We start from the raw sequence: 22411 nt of genomic DNA on the forward strand, positions 1-22411 counted from the left end.
TTTTCACCACATCTATTAAGACAATTTCGCTATTAAAATTGTCTTTAAAGTTGACGGTAAACCAACTCTGGGAGAGATCAATAGTTGCACATGTAACTTCAGATCTTCCTGCCCAAGCACCCGCCACGAAGAAGCAAGGCTACAAAACACTGGCGACGTATTTAGCATTTTAATGAAAGTTGTGAGTGCAGCTTTCAAGTGCAATTGCGGTAAGTTATGTTACAACTTCTCATCCAGTCTTGCAGAAACATGCACAAAACATGAGCATACAACCGATACACAGAATGTAATGGAAAAAAACATCAAGAAGTTGCAATTTGTTTCTTCTAATGTTTGAGAATTTCATATGCTGTTCATCCAGAAGTATTTCACGGTCCAAAAACAAAACACTAAATCATAAAAAAAGTGCAATGTATCAGAAAAGAAAAAAGATAAGTTTTACAGTAAGCGTGAATGACACAGTGGCGGTTATGGATAACATTGTTGGCTGCACCTTGTCAGTTTAAATAACCAAACTCCTTGGATCCTGAAAATACAAGCTTTTAAAAATAGACAACAGTCTGGGCAAGGTAAGCATGTCGCTGCTTACGCCATGTGACCAAGATACTGATGCATCTGTTGTTTCTCTTCCTCTCACTATTTTACATGTTTACTTACACTATACAGAAATGTACATGTTCTTTTGCGTGCCAAACAATGTTTCATTTCTATGCCACTGCAGAGAAATGTGAAAAGAAATACTGAAAATATAAGAAAACATTTCATTTCTTCCACCAAATCCAAGTAACAATCCATGCCGTTATTTATAAGAGCTTCCCCCCATTCCAGATGGGGACTTGGTCTTGAAATTCGCTCACATTCGTTATTTGTCATTCTGGGAAGGCCTTTTCTTTCAATGTAACATTTAGCTTCTAGGCATGAGAGACGAGTTTATTTACAAAACATGACAAGGATAAAAAATGAAAAAAAAACAAAAAAAAAACAACCCTCTTCTTCCATCTGTAACAATAGTACAATTGACATCGCCTAAGAGCCGCACACAGGCACAGTGATCTTTTCAGCATCTGTGTTGAAGTATGTATGTGGTTTTGCTTATTGTTGAAAAGACATTCTAGCTGATATGTCCACTTTTTTTTTGTTTGTTTTTGGCAAATGTTCAATGAGTCGCACGATTGTCGCCTTGTGCAGCAGTTGTCCCACTGGATGCATCCTTCTCAGGGATAAATATGTGCAAATTCTTGGATCAACAGCATCAACTCCTCCTCATCGCCAGCTCACTTGCGGTAGCAGAAGTAGTGTTGAGTCAGTCTGCGCGCCGGGCTACGCTGATGGGCCGGAGGTGTGCGAGGCGGCTTGAGCAAGGGTACACGCAGGACCCGTGGTGGCGACCGTTGTGGAGGCAGCGGGTGGGGAGGTGGTCTGGACCTGCGCCTGGAACTGAGCCATCTGTTCCGGGCTGGCTAGCGTCTTGAGCAGGGTGTTCTCCTGCTCCAGCTGGGAGTTCCGGTCGATCAGCTCCTTGATCTGCTCCTTTAGGACTTCCACCTCCTCGCGCACAGCGTACATCAGGTGACTCTTCACCAGGTCCTGATACATACAAAGTCAGATTTGTTATGACGCTGTCACACCTGAGTCTTATTTACTTGATTAAAATTGCTGAAAAATGACAAATCCCAAAGGGACCATCATTGACTGTGGCCCAGTGGCCATGCCGTGGTCACCAAATACAGTAAAAATAGATGCTCGCTCAGCAGGGCCAGTACAAATATTTAGCCCCAATGTGAATTTTTGGTTTCAGACAAAGACATAAGTCAAGAGCGACAGTTGATTTAACCAGTGAGCTCCGTGTGAGTATCTGAAAATTAGCTGTGGTCTACAAAAGCCCATATTCTCCACTTATATTTTTTTTGTTTACCCGTCCCGTTCATTAAATCTTACATCACGTACGTCAGCTACTGTGACTCTCACTGCCCACATGTGAGGGCATTACAATGCCTTAATTACATTTTTTTTTTTTAATCTAAACAAAAATTAAAAAAAACAACGCTAAAAACTCCATTGGGTCATTAATTTTTCAGGTTACCACTATATGTCTGTCATTTAAAGTGATAGTTGAAAAGTGAGTGTTGACTCTCGTAAATTATGACTCGCGGCAATGTCTGCAGACCAAAATTACCGAATAAATTATGCTTTATCATTAAAACCACAGTTTAGTTTTGGACATTATGTGAATTCTGTTGAGCTGAGAAAAACAAGCTAGTAAATATTTTATTTTGTTAAATACAGGTAAGGTACATGAAGCGTTTTACATTAATAATTATGGCTACTTGCGTTATTTTAATTTAAACAGTTATGCAACTTTTCTTAAAAATATAATATGGAATCCTTGTGGTGGTTCTACTTATCAAATGTGAGGTCTTAAACTTTACCATGGTGTCTTCAAGAAAGCTCATTTAACTTTTTCATTGTAATTGCATACATATGTTAAGATTTTTGGGAATAAAACTACAAACACTGAAAAGTGACGACACACTTCACACACTTATACGAGGCATAACTTGACTACAAAAGATTCTACATTCGTTGACGTCACAAGCCTGCCCATTGTGAAAATTCAGCCAATCAGCGCTCTGGATATTTTTACCCACACTGTGTGTATTTCGCCTTGCCTAGCAACAGAGCAAAGAGTAAGGACAACAACAGAACGGCAGTAAACTCAAGCTACGTGCCTATTCATTGTGTTTGTACGTTAGGCGTACATATTTTCTTCAGTCGACTCCATTTTGACATACAAATGCTCTTCAAACATATTTTAGGTGCGTGTGTGTGTGCGTGTGAAACGGCCAGTCTTTTTGTAGGTGGTCTAATAACGGCCACAAAAGGGTATTTTGTCACGCACGCTTTTCGTGTGTAGGGCTGTTAAAAAAAAAAGGTTTAAACTCACCATCGCCTGTTCAATCTTGTTGTCGATGGCCACAACACTGGCTCCCGACGAGCTGTTAAAAAAAAGGAAATGGACATGAAACCTCGGTTTAAGAAAGCATCACAGAGCTACACGACGTATAATTAACATTCAACAACCACGTCCATTCGCTCCCCGACGCGTTGAGCATCCGCGGCCGCAGCAGGTGAGCCGAGGCAGCTCAACAACGCTAACCGTTAGCCGCTGAGTCCAATGTGATCGTTTACCTGCTGTCGAGCTTGACGTGCGAGCTTTCTGCGCTTAATAACGACGACAGGAAGGAGATGGAGACATTTCGGAGCTGGCAGACGCCGAGATCCATAGCCACGGTGTAGCAAGGCGTATTCATGGCGCTTTGTGCGTTACAGGAGCTTGAGTTTGGGACAAAGCGAGTCCGTCGTGCGCCGACACGGACACAGCGCGACCAGCTCCCCGGGAAACATCCACGCGAGACGTTCGGATGGGGAACCAGACCACACAAACACACGACTCAAGGTCAGCTCAGCTCGGCTCCGCTCAGAACTAGATGTCCGCAGCTCCGAACAAGCTCGCGTGATGTCTACCGTGACGTGGCTGCGAGCTTTGAGCCCCGATTGGCCGAGACGGAGATCATTTGCATAATACATGCAGAAACGCCCCTACCTGCCGCTCATCTGACATATATTTGCATAGAATATTCGAGTAACACAACAAGAGGTGGATGAAACCGGGAAGAACCGGATGAGACTGAAAGAAAAGGGGGGGGGGGGAATCGTCGTGCTGAAAAGCAAGCGGCAGGCAAGCTCAATGCTCAGGGACTAAAGACGCATCAAGCTCTAATGTTGCAGGATTCAGCGCAATAATTCATCCTCTTTTTTGCATCTAATGTAGAAAAATATCTTGTAAAATTAATCATTTTAAAGACTAAACAGAAGACAATTTGGAATTTTGATGACCATTTCTCATTGAAATATATATACAATGTGCCAGTGGCATCAATAGTGATGACAATTGATGCTTCAGCAAATCAAGTACAGTATTTGCATTGACACGCATTGCCCCCACGTGGTCTTCTATGGCACTGCATGTGAAGTGAGATTACTGCTAAATTGAGTAACTTATTGAGTATCACTTAATTTGGCTGAGATAAAGAATGAACGGTAATGTCAGTTGAGACCAAGTGCAAAACCATTTTTTTTTACCAAATAAATAAAATTTACTAGAGCAAATATAATCCCCCAAGAGGAAATCAATTTGCACTGTGTCCGCACACATGCAGGCATGCAAGTATCCAGGAAGTTGACTAGTATTTTCTAAACCAATTAGTATGCTTGCTGCAATACTTGAACCTGACTCTCCAAAGGCCAACATTTCACAAATCAGCTACTGCCACCATGAATGGGTCAAGGTTTTACTAACAACTCATCTGGTATGTCCTGCTAATGTCAGTTGAGTTCACCAAGATTCCAAAATAATTGTAATTATGACTGAATTGCTTTGTGTATTGTAAAAAGCACAAATAATATTAGACCCAAGAGTTCCAAAGGTAAATCAACTTTTCATAGCGCCACAAAAATGCCACAAATTCTCCTCTAACACTTCCTACAGACGACTCCTGCCTCTCACATACTTGGACACACACCTTGAAAAGCAACTATCCCATATTCCATATATTGCGCAAAAAAAGGAAATCAATTCTCATGTACGTAACATTCCTCCATCTTTTCACATCCAGCCCGCTCTATATGCAATGCACCACAACTTGAAATCGCTCTATTAGGGATCTGTATATTGATTCAAGCCGATTAGGCTAAAACTACAGAAGAATTCGAACACACAAGACAATGAATCTGAAAGTGACTGTAAATTATCTCAAATTATGTCCAGAGGATGAATTACAAGCAGAGCTGATACTGATGGCGCGGGAATTTTGGCTTTATTTAACTTGACCTACCATGTACTTTTTCATATTTTCACATGCAGATCCCTCCACCTGCCACACTTTGCGTCATCCAAGTTGTGAGATACAAGCACGGAGCAAATGTTGGAAGTTGGAGCGCAGAGAAGACATACTACTGCTATGCTTGCACTTGTGATGCTTAAATTTAGCACCTGAGTAATTGTTTTGATGTCTTCTACCAAGATCCAAATCCAGGAAACCACATTAGCTAACCAGCTTAGCAAGAGTCTCTAAGACACTGAGCTCTTCCGCACTCTTTTTTTGAATGATTGAGAGGTAAAGTCAATTATATAAACCCAAATAGACGGTGCAACTTGAGCTCTTCAGGAAGAAAAGCAGTGAAGCTTGCATACAATAAAAAGCACCTCCACCAGCCAGTGATTGGAGATAAAACATACATGTCCTTAAAAAAAGAATCCACACATTCATGTTACCAAAGATTACATTTTAGTAGAATTAAAATTACAATTCTTTGCAAGGGGTAAAGACCAATTGATTTGGAACAATTCAAACAGTCATTAACCAGTAAGTGGGAACTGGATCAATTTTCAAATTTTGGTTCAAGGTAAGAATGGACTGTGTTCCAAGCAGGTAAAAAAAAAACGGTGTTGCTTTGCATAGATGTGACTTACACTGTGAAACGAAAGATGATATCCTCTTAAGTACATTTTAAAACATATTTCCACCCCTATTAAAAATATCTCATAACCTTTACACATCATTTCAAGTCCAGCACCTGAAATTTGATGACAAAGCATTTTCTGCATGTACCTCTACGTCATGCTTTACAGACAAAAAGGTACATACGGTTCATCTTTAGATGCACCCACAGAAAAAGCATAATCCTGATAGTAAAAATAGTTTCAGCCTCTCTCTCAAAAAAAAAAACAAACAACTAAATCCAGCACAACCTAGTAAAGATTATCTTAATTGCAATAGTCATAAGACGATCAAGGGGAGAAAGGATTGATTGAATGAATCATGTCGTTCTCTACCGTGGTGAGTAGGTGACTACATGGGAAACCGGATTGAGTAACGAGAGGGCAGCACAGTGGTTACCAAAAGAAGAAAAAAAACTGAAATATGTTAAGTCTGGCTATGACAGACTTAATTTATTTACAGTTTCATAAATAATTAACACAGCTGGTATAAATGTAATTTTCTGGACACCAAATTACAGTGCTTACTTTGAGATAACGTTCATACAAGCGTTGGAAGCATGAATGAATGAATAGAAAGTTCACAGAGAGCCGCACACAATACGGCCTTGGAGCCTTTTGTGCTCGGCTCTTGCGGTGATTGGCCCGGCAGCGCTACTGTAGACCTTCTTTAGTTTACCTTTTGAGATGCTGCTCCAGCTCCCAGAACAAAAGCTTCATTGCCATCTCGTCATGGCCCTGAACACGGACACCGCGCACTCTCATGGGCTCTTCGGTCTCAAGGAACATTTAGAATCCAAAAGTCAAAGAGTGTGTCCCCTGACCCTCTTTGTTTAAGTTTACCCCAAAAATCCGTGTTGTCAAATTTGGCGGCGGGATCCAAATGAGCTTCCTACAGATGTATTAGTGGTAACAACTGCACAGGCAATACAAAATAGAAAACCTGGTTGACACGAGTGCCGATGTGTGTTCTCCCCATTTCCCTCCGTCATCTATTTGCGTTTGAATGGCTGCGGGTGAATTACCAGACAGAAGCTGGGTGAGTAGTGACGCGCGATCATGTGACACAGCGAGTTACATAAACTATCAACAGAGATTAGCATGTGGCCCAATGATTTCCCTGCTTCTCCACCACAGAGCCTCCTCCCAGAGAGTATACAGTAAAATCCACAACACCATCACATCAGACTTCCCAAAATGTCTTCAACATAACTTTTACATTTCTTTCTTCACGTTTTGCATTCCCCACTACTTCAATTCACTTCAGAAACATGATTTTATAATGTGTGGGGAAGACAACGTAGAGAGTGAAAAAACCCAAACGCCAGGGGAGAACATGCAAACTGCACAAAGCGAGGACAGATGATGATTTTGACCACCTAACCTCAAACATATTAAAAAAAATAATAAAATGCACATATTAGCACAAATTAAGACACCCAAAAAAATGTATGATCTCTCATCAAATTTACAGAAGCAGCTTTGCAGTAGTTTCATTTCCTTTGTTGCTGTAGGAAAAACCTTAGAGCTACCCTGGAGCCTGTATTCCAGTCCTCTATGTGACAGACAAGAAAAAAAAAAAAAAAAAAGAACAACGAGCGGGTGCCTGTGGGTGTTATCTTGTCATTCCTCATTGAAAGGCTGCCTCAAGATGGCCCGAAACCTTGCCAGACAGAAACCATAACAGACTGTCACATAGCCAACGACGGCGGCGAGACAGCCGGCCAAGAAATAACAGGTACGGCAAGAGCACAATGCTGGGGATTTTACTTGTCCTAACAGACTTCATCTGTCTGGGTGAATCAGCATCACATGACTTGGGGAGGACCAGACGGTTACTTCAACTCAGCAACCTCACGCATGACCACAGGTTGCAAAGACTTCAAATGCTCGAGGCTTTGTACTAATAAAATAGCGACAATGTTGACATTTTTGAGCAAGACAATATAAATAAAGTTCTAATACTGCACCCCCACAAAAGAAATGAAAAAACATTTAAAAAAAGGGTATTATCATTAGCTGGCTCGGCTATAATTACCTCTCCACCACAACACATACAGCGTGGCAAACCGTGAAGCTGAAATTCATGATGGTATTATTTCAATGTAAAACATAAATTTGTCAAATGGGCAAAGCTTGACTTTTAACAACAACGAAGCTGCGTTCAAAACGTGCAATTTATACTCAAATGAAACTATTAAAAGTAATAATACTTTTGACATCATTTGAGTCACAGTAAAGACCAATCGCGGCTCACATTTTCTGGAGCGGAGCCATGATTGGTCGTTATCTGAGCCATGCGCAACTGTGATGTAATTTCCAGGGGACAAAAGTGACAAAATGGCCGCCCCATCAGTTGACTAAAAAAACGGTGCATTTTACCACTCAACTCATATTCTGCCAACGCAACATTAATCAGAATATTGTGTTCCGCCTAGTGGGCCTTCATAAAACATTTTATTATTTTTTGGGAGTTGACTTCCCCTTTAAAAAAAAAAAAAAAAAGGGTACTATGGAAAAGCTGCCTAGACAAAACTCCAAGATATCAGCGATGAAGTTTCAAAAGATTTGAAGCATGTCTAGCTTTTTTTTACTATTGAACTCATTTAATTGTACTTTTAATTTCCGTTCTCACAGTGATTATACTAACAGTTTTGCTTCAACAGTGACAAGCAATATCGGTCTCTGCTGAATCAGAATCTCTGAACGCTAATAAAAGAGGCCTTTGCATGTCCCAGTGATGGGGTGGGGGGAAAAAAAAAAGCCTAGTGAATTGTAAAGGCTTTTGGTTGGACTATAGTTTGATAGTTTAGTGTGCGCGCAGACTTTACCAGTAAGGCCTGGCTTTTCCACAGTCATAGACAAACCCTGACTATGGAGAATGACAGAGCAACTGAGTGGGCCAGCCATAGAGCTGACTCGGAATGATGAGTGGCCACTTTAGCCTCCAAGAGCGATGGATTGATTCTATGGGAGCATTTAGGCTGACAGCAGCACGCCATTAGTTGTCATTACGTGCCTGGCAAGGGGTGGCACAGAAGGAGGAAGCGATATTCAGCTAGACTGTGCTAGAATGGGCCTGACCCATCACCTGATCGTTCATATTCACTCGCAGATTCATCGGTGGAAGGAACAGAGGACGATACAAGAGATACTTTATAAACTCAGAACTAAAGTTTATCGTGGTAATTATTTTATGGGTATGTTGAAGAGTAGATGATTCCCGAATGGATCATAAGTAGAGATGTTAAAAAGTGGAGGCACAAGTCTGGAGAGATTAGTGCAAGTGGGCCGCTTGCTTCTGCTGACAGCAGCAATGAGACACTTGAACGCAGACACGCAACAAAAGATCCACATTACATAAGAGCAGCGGAGTTATGTGATGTGAAAACTGGCATTATAAGGATTAGTAGCCAAAGAACACACTGCGCATCAAGTTCATACGGAACAGAATCATACAAAGTGCGGGAACGAGAAGAACAATTTCGCAGCGACATCACCTCAACAGCCTTTGTCCAGATGAGCGCCAATCCTTTTTTGGTTTTATTGCAAAGGCAATCACATAAATATTGAAAGGTGACGCGGCAGTCGCACACACGCCATGGCTTGAGTTTCCTGGCGCTTCTAAAACCAGGATTCCCTCACGCTTGAGATTTTAAAATTTCATGTTTTTCCAGACATTTTTAAAAAAATAAATAAATGGGGGGAAAAAAATCAAATGGACAACATTTGCTTAAATAGATTGCCCCATTCTGATTCCTTATATGGCAATGAGTCGTCGATTTCCACACGGTTATTGCTAGGAAATATTTGGAAATTATGAGCCATTAACCAGAGGATGTACCCATTACAGTCACAATCGGAATCTAGTATTCACCAAAAACACAGTCTTATAATGTGTGCACTCAGACTAACATGGGAGCTGAGCTTCAAAGCACCTAAAAAAAATAAAAATAAAATAAAAAACACACAGACAGATAAATATATATTTTTTCACAATTTATAAAATCAAATTCTATAAAACCTTCATGCCAAAAACTGAGCGATTGAAAATTGGAGTCTCAACTGCGCAAAGACAGGCTTGTGCAATGGCGAATGGACATCAGCGCATCTTAATGATTTGTGTACCCCAACGCAAGATCACGAGTGAAGACAACACACAGCAGTGGATTAACTAAATAGGACTCCTCCGTCAGGGCCTGAATCGGTGACGGCAGCAGAGCTATCATAAGCACAGCTTAGTAGCAACAAGCAGCGTGGCTTGGACAGTCACGTTATTACAACCCACATCCTCACCAAATTGCTTTCATCATTCCCTCGACAAGTCCTCCCTCAAACATTTCTGATGTGTACAATCACAAACTGTGACTTAAGTTTCTGCAAGTGAATTATTCTGAAACATAAACTACATACACAGAGTCTTCATAATTCATTGAGAGTATCATCTTTAGAATATTGTTCAGAGATTTTGGGAAACGCATGCAAAACCTCATTCGAACCATTATGCAAACTTAAAAATGAGCAATGCAAATAATCCACAATGTTGGTTGCCTTACCAACAATTTATTTTTACAGCCCAGAAGCATAAATTTGCATGGCACAATATATAATCTATTGCCCAGTCAAATACATGTTTCTTTTGGGGGGGAGTATATTACTTCAGGCGTCTATTCAGTTTTTGTATTGCAGAAATGGTATGTGCGAATATTGCAGTTCAAAAGCAAATCTAAAAATACAAAGTAAGATTTACTTCAGATGTTCTGACAATTAAAAGTTGAGACAAACACTTGACCCAATCACATCTTAAGTTTATCAGTACCTATGATGCAGCGGTTTATGTGAGCCTGTAAACACACACTGCTGTTTTTCATTTGCAACGTGCTGCTGGTGAGCACTGCCCCCTTGTGGCCAATATTAAAAAAACATCATGCTCAATTCCAATGCTGCTTTTTAGAAGAAAATATGTACACATTTGATGAATGATTACGTAAGCATACATTTCAATTTAAAATATTACTCTAAATACTACATACTCTCTTCTCATCCATTTTATTCCTCTTTTTCAACTTCATTACATACATGAGCCTCCCAAAATCACAGAAATTAGCCACTCTCTCAACTAGCCTAAACGACAAAGGGAAGGTTATTACAAAGAGTAAAATATATTATATAAATCCAACAATTTCTTCAATGGTGGCAATTTGGTACAAAAAAAAAAAAAAAAAATCAGAATCAGCACTGAAGTGCATTTTCTACCCGCACCTGTGCGACCAGTAAATTTGAATATTTTTTTGTTGCAGACAAACTTCGGCTCAACAGATCGTTATGATTTTACAGTAAAAAACGAGCGCAGTGAATATTTACTTTCCAAGTCAATTTAAAGTGTGCACCCCCTTAAATTTACAGGTTAGGGGCTATTGTAATCTTAGTTTAAAAATAAATTTTATTTTATTTTTTTTTCAAAAAAGTTAGTCTGGTGCCCTGCATGTTTTGTTGTTGGTGGTGGTCACTATTTGTTTTAGCTCTGCTATTTTGAGCTGCAATTTGTGGTTTGTATGGTTATCAATTGAATATTTATTAACTGACGTAAACTTGTCTGTGGTTATATATTGTCACTTGGTTTGAATAAATGCAACAAAAAAGAAAACCAAGTCTGCAGTAAGCTTTTAGATCCTGTTTCACAGGTAACATCTGATGTAAAAACACCACACATCAGTACTAAAATAAACCAGACTGCTGTTTGTGACCCGAGCATCAGTATGCTGACACGGCATTTTAAGTTTAACACAAATACGTCGCCTTTAAAACCTAAAAGGCACAATTATCTTTGTGCAAGTAGAACGTTGAGCGTTTGCTGACCAGAAGGGGGCAGTGTTGCATTCTATACCAAATGAAAGTTCATGAAAACTATTCAGTAGCTCTTCAAGTGACGTGCGTACGTTTTGCTGACTTCAAGGTCTAAAGAATGGATGAGTATTTAACAAACAATTACTTGAAGAATAAAAGTACATTTGAGCATCATCCTGCTGTAGTTACCCACTTAGATGCAAGACGAGTGAAACAATGCCTGCAGCACAACAGACATTAAATCAGCCAACATAAAAGAGAAGCAGCTGGCTAGACTACTGAAGATTAAACTGGAGGGGGAAGTAAGAGAGACTTCAACTCCCACCAACCCCCTCCTTGTCGCCTTCCATATTCAGCAACACAGTGCATTGAGGAGGGGATTATCTCACACAAAGCAAGATTGGAGGACTTTGAAACCCTACTTACTGCCCAGAAGGTCTGCAACAGACACCATTAATTTAAAAACTACTAGCCACATAAATAACAAACAGCTAGCTTTGCACTTCTTACATAGATCGCATGCTAAGTGTTATAGTGCTATTGAAACCATTCAATACAAAATGAAGGGAGGATAAAGTGAGTGAATGTTGTGGGGGTGTGTGTCATTTCTGAATCTAAGCGTAGAGCGTTGTGGCCACAGGAATGCCAGGCATGATTCAGCACATTGCCAGCGTAATTTGCGGCATGACACTGCCAGACCACCACTTCAGCATGACTTCATCGTGCTGGACCATGGAGCCGGCGTGATCAATCAAACTCTGATCTCCATTCAACATAAGATTGAAACGTTAAGCCTCTGTGAAACTAAATATTTGCGTGGGAAATCGGAATCGGTGTTGTCAGAGAGCGTGATGACTGACTGAGCATTTTACTGACAGAATCTCCTCAGACGGTGCAAACCTGAAAAGGGCATTTGGGAATAAGCCAAAATAAACTTTTTGGAAATCACCATTGAAAACTGGACAAACATTCTGTGGCATATTAATCATTAGGCCTATTCTGTGGAACTGATTGTTAATTAATCATTTGAGAGAATTCAGGCAAATTGGGTGCACTGCTTTGCTGCAACCAGCAGAGGCAATATTGATTGAGTCCTCTTTAGTTTGTGGTCGAAACAACAACACATCAGCTCTGGGAAGTTAAGTTTACCAAACGTCAACCAAGAAAACTGTCAAACCCAATTAATTGAATCTACAAAGTTAACATGACATCTTGCACCCAATCAATGAGAGAGTGATTATAAAGCATCGTCCAGATGCCTTTCTGTCACAGTTCATTGTTGACAAGGCCCCTGCTACAAAATGTTCCAATAACACAATTTCACAGGCAAATAAGGACTGTAATAAGCTGGTAGCAAAAGATTCTGCATATTTGACACTATCAATGAAATGATTCATTTATTTTTAATGGCAATCGTTTAGTTTGCAGACCGGGAATTGGAAACCTAAGTCACAACCGCACCGAACGAACCACTTTGAAAGAAATGAGTTTTCCTTCTGCAATTAATCAGTACAAAGTGGGCTTAAAGGGGAAGTCAACCCCCCCCTCCCAAAAAAAAACAATAGTCTATGTGCCTTCACTAGCCTAAAGATGGGTCACGTGTAGGTCACATTTATGATAGACCGATTTAAAGGAGAAGTCAACCCCCCAAAAAATAATCCTCTGCTTTGATACTGCCATTAACTTATTTCTACGTTTAATATTGTGAACTGTACTTTTTATGCGAGCAATCATATAGAAATGTTGCGACCAGTTGTGTGTCTGTGCAGACGGTTAGAGGGAGAGCATTTTTTTCCCCTTATAAATGATTGGCTTGAAATATGAGCCATTATCATCCATTACAAGTCATTAGTACCGCCGGTGCACTCTAAGTGAAACAATACTGCTTATTGATGGATGAACAAACCATCAGGTGGAAGGAGGCAGAGAATACCAAGTAACCACAGAAACAGTGATTTCAATAGATTTTGTCATAAGGTTCAATGTTTTGTTTTTTTTAAATACTAGTTATATTCATTTTGATATGATGGTTTCTCGTGAGAGAAACTTGTTAGGATGGACAGACAATGTTGGACTGAAAATGGAATCAGGGTGGATACGCAATTACAATCCTGTCAGAGATCAGACAAAAGAAAAGGGCCAGCATCTGCGAAAGCTTTTAACCTCCATTGTTACTCGGCCCCTGGACAACTGCTCAGGATTTCCTTGTTCATCCTAACCGTTGACACCGGAGGCGGACTTTTAACAGATCGCAAACGTATCCACTAACACAGCACGTCGCTGCTCTGTTGTTGATTTCTGGTGTTCTCTAGGTTAGGCCTCTGTAGTGAGAATGGAGGGCCGGTTTAGGGGGAGGGGTGTCCAACTGCAAAGCAAATAACAAATGCTGTTTACTTTTGGAGAATTTCTCCTCACGTGCGACTGGACCACATTTGAAGTGAGGAAAAACGCCTTCCTGAAACAGTGTTGTAAATATTTGCAAGTTTCATGTTTCGAATGATGCACATGCGCAATGAATTTTGTCCTGCCCTTCCAAAAAACGACTACAGCACATAAGGATTTCGGTAGCGCAAACTTAAAACTTGCAACCCACAACAAAAAACGTCCACTAAGCAAGAGAATAGGAGGATTTATCAGAGCTGGCCCAGCGATGCTCGGTCTAGTTCCATCTGGTCGTGTCTGCTGTGTCCTCAGTCATGGTCTCAATCAGCTTCACTAAGTTGTGTTGGGTCAGATTGGGTCACTTCCTCTGTGTGTGAATTGCGGGGATCACACTGAGCTCAACACAATGAGCAACAGGTCCAGTATGCACTGGCTGCCTGCAACGCCAGGGGCAAGATTATACTGCTTTTCAACCGCCTGGGACAAGAGCAACAAAACACCACTCTTTTTTTGGACAGCACGACCCTTACTGCTACAACATCACTTCATCTTTGCAAACTAAACAAACTCAAAAATGCACCGATACCCCATATTTTGCAGTTTGAAATAGGGACCGGATTTGTATGTGGAAAGAGCAAAGGCCAGACGAACGGGCTGCAGAAAACGGTAGAACACTTTACCAACCTGTCAGGGAGCTGTACAACAAATTTGAGGTTTACGGTAGAAATCTGTCACCTAAAAAAAAAAATCATGATTCAATAATGGAGTAGTCACAACCGGATGCACGTCAATCCAAATATGCCGAGTCGCACGCGCTGCAATTTTCCAACTCTCAAATTTGTGGGATGCTGTGTCGCGACAGCCAATCTGTGTCACAAATTTACAGCTGATACAATACTAGTTATTGATTACTAATTCATTTATTACTGTAGCATAACTGGGTTATAATAAAGAACATGTGCAGAAAATTTTGGATTTGGAGGTACTTCATACAGGCAAGTCCGGTTTTTGATACAGTGGAAATGCAAATAAATAACATGTGTGAGGAGCATGCGTGACTCTCTGGTGTTAAACTTCAGACGGCATTCACAGCTCTCCTCTGTATCCTTTCACACAGCACCCGTCCTGCCTCTTGGAAGCCCCTGACAGATCGTAAACTGGGAAACAGGCAAGTAAAACTCAACCACCTATCCTGTGTCAGCGCGGAACAGCGGCGTGAAGGGGGCTAGCACTTACTCATTGACAGTCAGGCACACCAAAAAATAACTTGTACGTTCGAAGAAACCAGACTTGCATGTGAAGACCTTAATTTGACTATGTTTAACTTTTTAAAAGTTGCACTCATGCACCCTGACTATTTGAATGGAAACCAAATTCTTTCATGTGTAAAAACATTCGCCAATCAAATATCAGAGGCGTCTTTCTGCACATACCCATCTCAGATGGTGACAGAAGTGAGACGATGCCAATCTGATCCAAACAATCAAATTGAAATATTAGCTTAATTAAAAGGCTAAAAGACAGCGAGAACAGGGACCACAAACTGATTTGAATCTTCTCTGCAGTATACCCCCCCCAACAACAATTTGTTATACACTTGGAACAGTCGACCAATCAACGGACAGTGATGTGTCTAGCTCTGCTATTGTATCACTGTAACCTTGAAAATAAAGAACAGCATGCACTCACATATTTGTAAAAGAACCACACCTTCAAAGAATTTGAACTGACTACAAACCGTTAACAAAACCACATCCCCCTCAAAAAGAGAATAACTAACGATAGTTTTAATAATCGATCTGCCGATTATTTTTTCATGGAATAGATTAAATAGAGTTGAAAAATAATTTCCATCCTTTTGCTCAAAAACAAAACATCATTTCAAATTGACAAACAAAACTGATTATGATTCACTTAATTGGGTTTTAGGCCTTAACATTTCAGAAGATGGGAAAAAAAAATGCTCATTGTTTCCCAAAAGACACATTTACAATTGCTGTATTGTGATTAAACACAAAGATAATCTGACTTCTTTCATAAAGGACCACATCAATCTGAGACTAGATTACTGTTGAGAGGCTGAAATCCAACAAGGTCTCTAAACAATTCGTAATTATTTCTGACTATAACTGATTATTCGATTAATTGTTGCACCTCTATGATATTTTTTCATCGCATCATCTGCGCCACGGTAGCATGTTAAGATTTAATTTTTTTGTGACCATTGCACCATAACCACACCATCCAACAATCGGCAATCCACTCAGCCCAATCGGAAACCATTATTGACCGTACAGGAAATGCATAAACCTCCGCCACTCAAACAAACTAACTTTCACATTCTAATACAAGACAATTTCAAATTTTAAGTCAAACCGTAATCAAGGTTTGCTTTATTAATACAGAATCCACCACTCCCCAATAAAGTCTGAAAATATGTAGCCAGAAGCCACAGCACATACTGTGAATGTTCTTTACTTAATGTCCCACAGACCTCCTCACCACAGGGAACTGCTACAAATACACGCCTGCCAGAGGAAGATGGTCATGTTGATGAGTGGGACTGGCTCCTCTTCAACGAGCCGACTGAAATTTTTATTAATGCCACGTGCCAAGAGTGGCTGTTGATTCGGCTGGAAGCTTCCAGGTAATGAGAAACCATTACGACAAATAAAAGGACACTCAAATGCCCTTTTTATTTATTTACAAGTTCTGGCTATGGGCTAAACCAAGAAAGACAAACTGTAATGAAAATCACATTATCAAATTTGGAGCAACATGCTAAAAGACTGGTTAGCACGATGGCCTCACAGAGCAGAGGTCGTGGGTTCGATTCCGGCTCTGGCCTTCCTGTGTGGAGTTTGCATGTTCTCCCCGTGCCTGTATGGGTTTTCTCCGGGTACTCCGGTTTCATCCCACAGTCCAAAAAACATGCATCGCAGGTTGTTTGGACATTTTATTTTGCCCCTAAGTGTGAGTGCGGATGGTTGTTCGTCTTTGTATGCCCTGTGATTGGCTGGCAACCATTTTAGGGTGTACCCCACCTACTGCCCAAAGACAGCTGGATAGGCTCCAAATTTGTTGGACACATCTCAGTTCAAAGCCAAATAAAAAAACAATTAAAAAAACATGCCATTGGGGAAAAAAAATTTGCCACACCACTTAAGTTTAGTAATTCACAGTCTATAGACTATTAAGTAGCCAGAAATACAAGTGCTTAAGCAAGAAGAAATTTGTACACGTTTTTACAGAACCAGAATCAGCACCGCTGACAACACTTGAAAAACTTGATTAAGCAGGCACAAATTAGAAACAGATTTCGGGTACAGACAGTAAAAGCTTCCCCTCCGATGTCTCCCATACAACCAGTTGCACACCCTGAACACTTCTTCAGCATTTAACAACAGAACAGCATGTACCTTGTCAGTAACCTCAAAACCTCACTCCGACCGAGTTAAAATTACACTGCTCTCAGCACTTTGGAGAGAAAAATAAAATCTTCTGGGTACAGGGTCTACCAGTTTCACCTGAAAATGACACCACGCCCTTTTACATCACACTGAGCAACTGCTTGTAGTTTAGTGACAATTAACAACATGATGATTTTTTTTGGTAGGTTAAGCAAAAGGTTTAATAATGACTTTCACAATCCAGGCCTCCCAACTGGATTTGTTCTCCAATTTTACTGCCTGAAATAAAGACAATGTGCCTTCTGTAGTCCAATAATGAGTAGAGGAAAACAAAACAAAAAAAAAAAAGCACGCTGTTTGGAAAAACAACTGTTAGTTTTTGTCATGCATTAATTCAATCTCATCAGCGGCCTCAGAAAACATATGCAAATTATTCAAACAAACAAAAGGAGCGAAACAAGCCTCATCCTAGTTCCAAAAGCGACGCTGTCATATATTCCTCTGTATTGTTCCCCAAGCCCCCCCTACCCCCGCCCCCACCCGGACTGATCAGTGTTGTCTTTTTAATGTGACAACAGACTTTAAGGTTTAAATATAAAATATTAATCTTTATTATTATTCCATTATGTATGTTTACATGCTTTGTTCGTCAGGTAGTAATGGTAGCTCATTTCAACCAATGTTCACCACCGACTTTGTTTATGAATGGCAGCGTCTGTCTTCTGAAAGGTTCAACTAAAAACCACCAGAGGTGAGCCGTGATCACAACTCTCCAAGACAATTTTCTCAATTGTAACAAGGGCTTTATTTTGCCCCAAATTCTGGCCATCATCAAAGACAATAATCCATCTGACCTCCAAAGATTTCACATTCCTCAGAGTTACACGTCATGTGATAACATTAGCCAACCTTCAGACAGCATTAAATCACACAGGGAAATCCAGATAAAATACTGCCAGCCTTCCATGGCACTTTAATTCAAAATTCAGGTGATGAGATGTTCTGCCTTGAATAATATATTACAATTGACATGTTTTACTGCAGTTAATAGCTGGAAGCATTTAAATCAGGCGCAATATTTACAAGAGAAGGTTACGACTAAAGAGGGACAGCAGATGAGATAAAAGACTGTTTGTGACAAGCATGAGCGCTTAATGAAATCAATACGCTTTTCCTGAAGGTTTAAGGCGTGAACGAGTAAATCTCTTCCGTCAAAAGGTCACCAATAAATGGCAGCCATCGCAAAAGCCTTTAATTCCCTATTTTTGTATTTCTTTGAAGAGACCCAAGTAATGCTGTGTAATGTGGACGGTCAGGATTCAAGTAGGCAGGCGAGTAAAAATGTCACATCATCTTGACAAAGCCGAGTTGCGTCACGGCCAGATGAGCCCTGCATAACGTCCCACTGACAAGAGGACAAGATCAGATTGTAGCAGCCTGGTCACCGTCTACTAATTGACTAGCTAATAAGGTTATTCCTCCCTTACAGCTGAGACAATGAGAGAAACCACCAAGAACCCCTGCAAGCTAAGCGTTCAAAAATACTGAGCTGGGCACCAAACAACCAACAATAAACAGTGTCAATGTTCAAGGCACACCAAGGTGAGTAGAAAAGAAAGAAAGTCTCTTACCCATCCTCTTCTCCATCCAAAGTTTTGAGACCAGCAGATGCAGTTAAGGCACTGGCGATGGCAGCGTTGCCTTCAGCTTCTTGACCCTGGCCAGCGGTGGATTCGGTTCCCAGATCTCCTCCGGAAAACTTCGGCAATCCCAGCAAAGCCGACTGGTGCTGAAGGAGGAGTCGCTGGGCATCCTGCAGCTGAGTGGTCGTGAAGGTGGGAAGACTAGCGTAGAGAGCGCTAGCCTGAGCAGCATGGGCCAGGGCCTGGGCACTGCTCAGGTCCTGGGACTGGGGAACACCCTGGGGGAGCATTCTATTGTTAGCGATATTGAGAACTTGCGGCAGGGCATGGAGGTCGGGGTTAGATGGAGGCACGCTAGGTGCAGACACCTGGCTTTGGATCGTAGTGGGCAACTGGGTGCACAGGCCAATGTTTTGGATTTGTGTTGGGAGGGACTGTGGTTTCTGCTGCTGGCAATCCAGGTGGCCAGCGTGGCTCGCAGGCTGTTGACCTGCTACTCCAACATGAAAGGCCGTATTGGCGGGAGGAGCCTGGAGAGATGAGGGCTGCTGGGGTTGACTTTGGAGGATTACCTGGGACTGCTGGAGGCCCCCCATCATCTGACACGCTCCGTTAACTTGCCCTGAAGAACTTAGTCCATCTTGGTTCAATAGATGTTGCGGTGCGGGAGCTTGGGGAATACCTTGATGTGGTTGGCTGTACTCGGGGGGTCTCATCTGTACTGAGGCAGCAGATAGATGCTGGGGGAGTGAGGCGTAGCCAAGCTGTTGCTGCTGAACCCCCACAAGGCCCTGCGTGGAGCCTGGGGGTTGATTTGCAACTGCCTGGGCGTAGGTAAGCTGTTGCTGGGGTACAGCCGAGATCGGCATTCCACTGGTGATCGGGTGGCCTTGCACAGGTACCGGCGGATTTATGTTTGAAGGAGTCGAGGAAGCGACGTTAGTCTTGATATTCGAATGGGCAATCTCTTGAGGGTTTATAAGAGGTTGTGATTGAGACACGCCCATGCCTACTAAGCCACTGGGGAGGACTGCTTGGAAACCCTGAGGAGGGGAGGCATAATCCTGTGCATGTTGGGAAATTGGGGGTCCCCCAGTATCACCCGTGCAAACATTTTCCATATAATGGCTCACTGTGCTCATGGTGCTACTCACGGAGCTACCACTTGTGCTTTCCCTCTCTGAGCATCCAGAAAAGTTCTCAGAGACAAACTGGCGCATGCTGCCGGCATCGGATGTAGATGAGCAAGAGGCGGAGTTTGGGGTGTCCTTGTCGTAAAATTCAGCGCACGTCCATCTGCCCTTCTTGAAGGGCTCAGAACTCGAGTCCAACTTCACCACCCTGAAGCGAGAACTGGTGGGAGCGACCACTGGAACAGTTGAGACGGTAACAGGGGCGCTCACAGGCTGCAGCGCAGCAGGACCATGTCTTGCCTGGATTCCACTTGAGAGACACGGCCCCCCAGAGGCACTGGCAATTGTAACAGCGGAAGTGGTTGTAGTAGTCAAAGAGATGTTGGAGTTGAGAGTTTGTTGTTGCTGGATCATGGTGTTATTGGTGTTAGTCATGAGGTTGCCCCCAGACGCCGCAGAACCAGCTCCACCACCCGCAGCACCGCTTTTCGCATTGAGAGGAAAGCCTCCGGAGCTGTTGCTTGCACTCGTGCTTATTCCCCCCCTTACAGGCACATTGGCAGAGCTCAACATATTCACATTACTAACACTGCTGGTCTGGGGATTAACTACACTAACTGGGGTGCCTGTAGCGGAGCTGTGCATTCCAGGAGCGGATCCCAGGCCCACCATCCCCACAGGCTGCGAAACAATGTTTGCAGGGGAAGCTTCTTGAGAGACCCCAACATTAGAAGGCATTTTCTGAATGACAGAGGCAAGGGTAGATGAGGCGCCCACGGAGCCAGAAGACAGTGGGTAACCCTGGGCATGATGAGCATGACGGTGCACAGTCCCATTTACCATACCCCCACCATGTTGTGGCGCTTGATTAAGAGAATGGGGGTGTGAAGGCTGGTTTGGTGACAGCAGCCCTGGAGTTTCAGCCTCATGAAAATTATTCAGGGTCTCCTCGGAGGAGCTTCTCTCCGCTCCAACTACGTCGTTAGCTCGCGAAAGGGACACATCCATGATTTCTGAGGAGGACAGATCCTCCGTGTGGGACTCATCCAGGTCATCGTAGCTCTCTGTGTCCTCCGCGATACTGTTGTTGGTACTCACAGATATCTGCGCAGGAGTCACACTCGTGATCTGGAAACCACTCTTCTTTTTCATCTGAGCCCCAGCAGACTGTGTGGCCTGGGAATGTAGATTTAGGTTGTGGGAAGGAGGATGGTGGGGACCTGGGGAGGATGAGCCAGCTGGAGTCTGGCACTGAATCAACAGGGAGGTCTGATATTCTTCAGCAGCCGAGCCGTGACTGTTGGTGACCACCGGTGTTGACAGCGAGGAGCCGCTCCCGTTGCTTGTGTTGCTACCCCTCCTGTGAAAGACAGCCGGCTGCGCCATCTTCCTAACACTGCCAGAGTCTCCAGTGGGGTCCGGATGATGCATTGTAAGAAAATCCGGGGAGCAGTTGGTCTCTGACAGTATGTAACAAAGTTGAAGCACGTTAACGCCGCCGTTTTGACGAAACTACGATGAACGGACAACACGGCCAAAAAAATTAAATAAAAAGATTATTATGAGCTGTCTTTCTTCTATTTCTGGGAAAGTTGTACTTTTAGCTACGGCCACTCTCTCACGATTAAATGTTAGACTGCCACACCAAGCTGGTGGCCGCTTTACGTGTAGCTAGCGAGCTAGCGTCAGCTGTTACCAGTAGTAATTCACCGGCGTTTTCAGTTTGTGGGTTTTGTTAGTCTCAAGCGATCATATTGTATCCTACAAAAAACACGCGTGTTAAAACATGGGCGACAGACGAGCAACCGAGCGAATTTACAGCAACCGCTACTCGCCTGACATAGAAGTAACGTCAGCAAGCTAGCTTCAAGTATCCATCACCACTGAGCTAAATACAAGCTACACACGGACGTTTTTAGCGCTTCTCTCTCAAAGAAAACTACTAATGAAGCGACCTTTTATCCGTGGCACCGTGACGTAAGTCCCAATACGATCACAAAACGGTGGCGTAAAAAGGTTTCATCCATCCCATTGAATTTCTACGACGTGGCTCTTGGTTTTGCTGTATCACCTGTCCTTCCCAACAGTAGCGTTGTTCAGTTTGAGTGTAGCCTCCTCCTGCACCGCAGCTGTGGCTCGCTGTGTGTTGGGGACCGGGGCTGGAGGGAGGGAGGAAGGGCTGGAAACGAGCAGGAGGAGTGCAGCGCAATATGGCGCCCGAGCGTGGTCGCTGCCGTAGACACCACACACATAGACATCAGCTTGAGCGCCAAATCGTACGTCGACGTCGCCGCCATAGTGGATGTGACAAAGGGGGAGAGTCAACAGTGAGGACGCCGCTTGAAAGACGTAGCAACCGTTGCACACAAAGCTACAGATAAATCTCATGAGTGGACACTGACTTTGATTGTATGTGGTTGTTACAATATCATTTTG

The 22411-nt window shown here is 42.5% G+C and overlaps 1 protein-coding gene across 1 annotated transcript; it reads right to left on the bottom strand.

Annotated features, from left to right (window-relative positions):
* Positions 1–155: 155 nt before the first annotated feature.
* LOC148323564 (TSC22 domain family protein 1-like) lies at positions 156–22190 on the bottom strand. The gene is made up of 4 exons (XM_088314908.1): positions 22047–22190; positions 18831–21435; positions 2945–2996; positions 156–1587 (listed from the first exon to the last, which is right to left on the bottom strand). Exons 2-4 carry the CDS (start codon positions 21404–21406, stop codon positions 1321–1323), a joined length of 2895 nt encoding a protein of 964 aa, XP_088171034.1. The 5' UTR covers positions 21407–21435; positions 22047–22190; the 3' UTR covers positions 156–1320.
* Between the last annotated feature and the right edge of the window lie 221 nt (positions 22191–22411).

This window comes from Idiotropiscis lumnitzeri, chromosome 14 (genome assembly GCF_059441095.1).
Source record: "Idiotropiscis lumnitzeri isolate Australia: NSW breed Sydney's pygmy pipehorse chromosome 14, RoL_Ilum_1.0, whole genome shotgun sequence".
NCBI classification, from domain to species: domain Eukaryota; kingdom Metazoa; phylum Chordata; class Actinopteri; order Syngnathiformes; family Syngnathidae; genus Idiotropiscis; species Idiotropiscis lumnitzeri.

What these genes read in the sequence shown, in the direction of transcription:
- LOC148323564 (XM_088314908.1), bottom strand. Translation starts at nt 21,406, where the DNA reads ATGCATCATCCGGACCCCACTGGAGACTCTGGCAGTGTTAGGAAGATG. An exon ending in TTGGATGGAGAAGAGGATGG is followed by an intron (nt 2,997 to 18,830) that starts GTAAGAGACTTT and finishes TTTTTTTAACAG; the next exon opens with CTCGTCGGGAGCCAGTGTTG. An exon ending in ACAAGATTGAACAGGCGATG is followed by an intron (nt 1,588 to 2,944) that starts GTGAGTTTAAAC and finishes TGTATGTATCAG; the next exon opens with GACCTGGTGAAGAGTCACCT.